Below are 3,432 nucleotides of genomic sequence, written 5' to 3'. Positions count from 1 at the left end.
TAATACTAATCTATCTGATGCTCCTGTAGTGATTGAAGCCCGAATAGCAAATTGCATTGTTGGGGGAATATATACTGATACAGGAGCAGATATCATGTATGAGCATTGTTTTGAACAATTACCAGAAAGAGTTAAGGAGAAGTTGAAAGACACGTTTGTTCCCTTAGCAAGTTTTGCTATTGATCCGTCATGGTCAGAAGGAAGCATAGTGTTAGAAATAGTCTTGGGAAAACACCATTCAAACGAACAACTCATATTGAGTTTTTAGTTGTCAAAGAAAATTCACAGTATAATGTCATTTTAGGTAGATCAGCTATGATGACATTTGGAGCTGTGACGTCAACGGTGCACGGAATGATGAAATTTCCCACACTGGCTGGTATCGCCACGCTATACGCTGAACGGAGAAGAGCAATAGAATGTGTGCAAATAAACAGAACAGTTGTTAATCCAATTGTACATGAAGATGGTTCAGTGTCATCAAATCCAGAATTTCCAGATCAGAAAATTATCATTGGAAACACAATAGCAAAGGAAACAAAGGAAAAACTTTACAAAATCTTAGCAACCAATTTAGATGTTTTTGCGTGGCAAGATTCTGATATGAATGGAGTACCACGTCATGTAGCTGAACATAGGCTTGGTGTGAAACCTAATATCCCACCAGTATGTCAAAAGAAAAGAGGCATGGCTCCAGATCGAACAAAATTTCTCAGGGAAAGAGTTAAGAAATTGGTAGATGCTGGGATATTGAGGGAAGTGAAATACCAGACATGGGTAGCAAATCCAGTTATGGTTAGAAAGCCAGATAATTCATGGAGGATTTGCGTAGATTTCACAGATATAAATAAAGCATGTCCAAAGGACAACTATCCTTTACCATAAATTGATTGGAAAGTAGAATCTGTAAGTGGATATCGATTTAAATCTTTTTTGGATGCATTCAAGGGATACCATCAAATCTCCATGGCAATACGAAATCAAGATAAAATAGCGTTCCACACACCAGATAGAATATTTGCTACATCATGATGCCTTTTGGGTTAAAGAATGCATGGGCAACTTATCAACGTGTGATTGATAAAACATTTAAGGATCAAATACGTAGGAATGTAGAAGCCTATGTTGATGATATTGTTATCAAGAGTCATACAGAAGAAAGTATGCTCAGAGATACTCTTGAAACATTTGAGTCACTGCGAAGAGTTAACATGAAGTTAAATCCCAAGAAGTGCACTTTCGGTGTGGAGGAAGGAAAATTTTTAGGACATATTGTCACAGAAAGAGGAATTAAGGCTAATCCGAAAAAGATTCAAGCAATTGAAGATATGGTATCTCCAAAAACAAAGAAAGAAGCACAAAGCTTGAATGGAAGATTAGCAGCTCTAACAAGGTTTTTATCAAGATCAGCAGATCGATCGCTACCATTTATGAAGCTTTTAAAAAATTGTCTGAACAAAAAAGATTTTATGTAGACAGAAGAGGCTGAAACAGCTTTTCAGGATATTAAGCAGCTTTTAAAAGAATTTCCTACTTTAACAGCACCGATAGCAGGGGAGACGCTAATTTTGTATTTAGCAGCATCCGCGGAGGCTATTAGCTCAGTTTTAATCGCTGAACGGAAAGGGGTGCAAATGCCAATATATTTTGTCAGTAAGATATTGCAGCAAAGTGAAGTTAACTATCCGCCAATTGAAAACTTGGTATATGCTTTAACACACATAGCTAGACGACTCAGACGTTATTTTCAAGCACTTCTCGTTCTAACAGATCAACCAATAAAACAAATTTTGAAAAATCCAGAGTCGTCAGGACGTCTAGCAAAATGGGCAATTGAATTAGGAGATTATGAAATAAATTTCTCACCACGACATGCAGTTAAAGGTCAAATTTTGGCAGATTTTCTATTAGAAACAACAGAAAAGATGGATCATCCGCAAAATGTTAAAGGCAGTAATTACGTGTGGGAATTACACACTGATGGTGCATCAAGTGAGGAAGGAGTTGGTGCAGGATTAGTGCTTACCAGTACAGAAGGGGAAGAACATACATATGCACTGAAGTTTTGTTTTTATGCATCCAATAACGAAGTAGAATATGAGTCGTTGCTTTCCGGCCTCCGCATAGCGTCAGAATGGGAATAAAACATTTGCGTGCATATGTAGACTCTCAGATTGTAGCACAACATGTTAATGGAGCGTTTGAAGCAAAAGTTATCTCTATGAAACAGTATTTGCAACTGGTTGAGAAAATTTCTAAAAATTTTGAAACCTTGGAGGTTGTGCAAATATCAAGAAATAAAAATAAAAAGGCAGACGTTCTAAGCAAGTTAGCAACGCTAACATTTGATCATTTGCACAAGAGGGTATTGGTGGAGGTCTTGAAGGATAAATCAATTGATGAAAAAGTGGTAGTGGCAACAGTCGAAGAAGGGGGACCGTGTTGGATAACTCCCTATGTGAAATATTTGTAGGATGGAACACTGCCAACTGATGCCATGGAAGCAAGACGGATAAAAGTTAGTGCCCCGCTTAACGTCCTGGAAAATGGGGTGCTTTATAGAAAATCCTTCAGTGGTCCAAATTTAAGGTGTTTAACACCACAACAAGCAATATATGTCCTAAAAGAGATGCATGAAGGTTTGTGTGCACAGCATTCTGGTTATAGAACTGTGGTTGGACAGATAATGCGACAAGGATATTATTGGCAATCAATTTACAAAGATACAGCAGAGGTAATCAAAACATGTGATGCCTGTCAGCGGCATGGAATCGTCCAGCGTTTACCCAAGTATGATTTAATCTTAGTATCATCTACATGGCCATTTTGTAAGTGGACAATCGACATAGTAGGGCCATTTCCAAGAAGTGTGGCAAATGTAAAGTTCTTAGTTGTTCAATTGAATTCTTCAGCAAGTGGGTTGAAGCAAAGGTGTTGGCACGGATAACGGGTGAAAATATAAAGAAGTTTGTGTGGAACAATATTGTATGTAGATATGGGTTACCAAATGAAATTGTAAGTGACAATGGTAAACAGTTTGCAGATAATCAGTTCAGAAGTTGGTGTGAAGAGTTAAACATTAAACAAATATTTACCTAGGTTGCTCACCCACAAGCCAACGGCCAATTTGAGGTGACAAATAAGGAAATTGTAGTCGACATAAAGGCTAGGTTGGGTTTGAGTCAGACTAAATGGGTAGATGAAGTGCCATATGTTTTGTGGGCTCATCGTACAATGACAAAACGGAGCACGGGTGAAAGGTCATTCAGTTTGGTATATAGCACTGAGGCAGTAATACCAGCTGAAATCCGTGTTCCAACATAAAGGGTGTTGGCATTTGACACCGAAAATAATTCATCCATCTTGCGTGAAAATTTGAATCTATTGGAAGAGAGGCGAATCATGGCCGCCATCCGTCAAGCGGATGCAAAG

The 3,432-nt window shown here is 38.2% G+C and overlaps 1 protein-coding gene across 1 annotated transcript; it reads left to right on the top strand.

The window, feature by feature from the left end:
• Positions 1–318: 318 nt before the first annotated feature.
• Positions 319–885, top strand: LOC139840238 (uncharacterized). Its single transcript, XM_071830487.1, has one exon. It carries the CDS (start codon positions 319–321, stop codon positions 883–885), a length of 567 nt encoding a protein of 188 aa, XP_071686588.1.
• Positions 886–3,432: the final 2,547 nt, after the last annotated feature.

Source organism: Rutidosis leptorrhynchoides, chromosome 1, assembly GCF_046630445.1.
Source record: "Rutidosis leptorrhynchoides isolate AG116_Rl617_1_P2 chromosome 1, CSIRO_AGI_Rlap_v1, whole genome shotgun sequence".
Lineage (NCBI taxonomy): Eukaryota > Viridiplantae > Streptophyta > Magnoliopsida > Asterales > Asteraceae > Rutidosis > Rutidosis leptorrhynchoides.
Note: the sequence above shows the minus strand (reverse complement) of the source record. Positions and strands in the feature narration are given on the sequence as shown.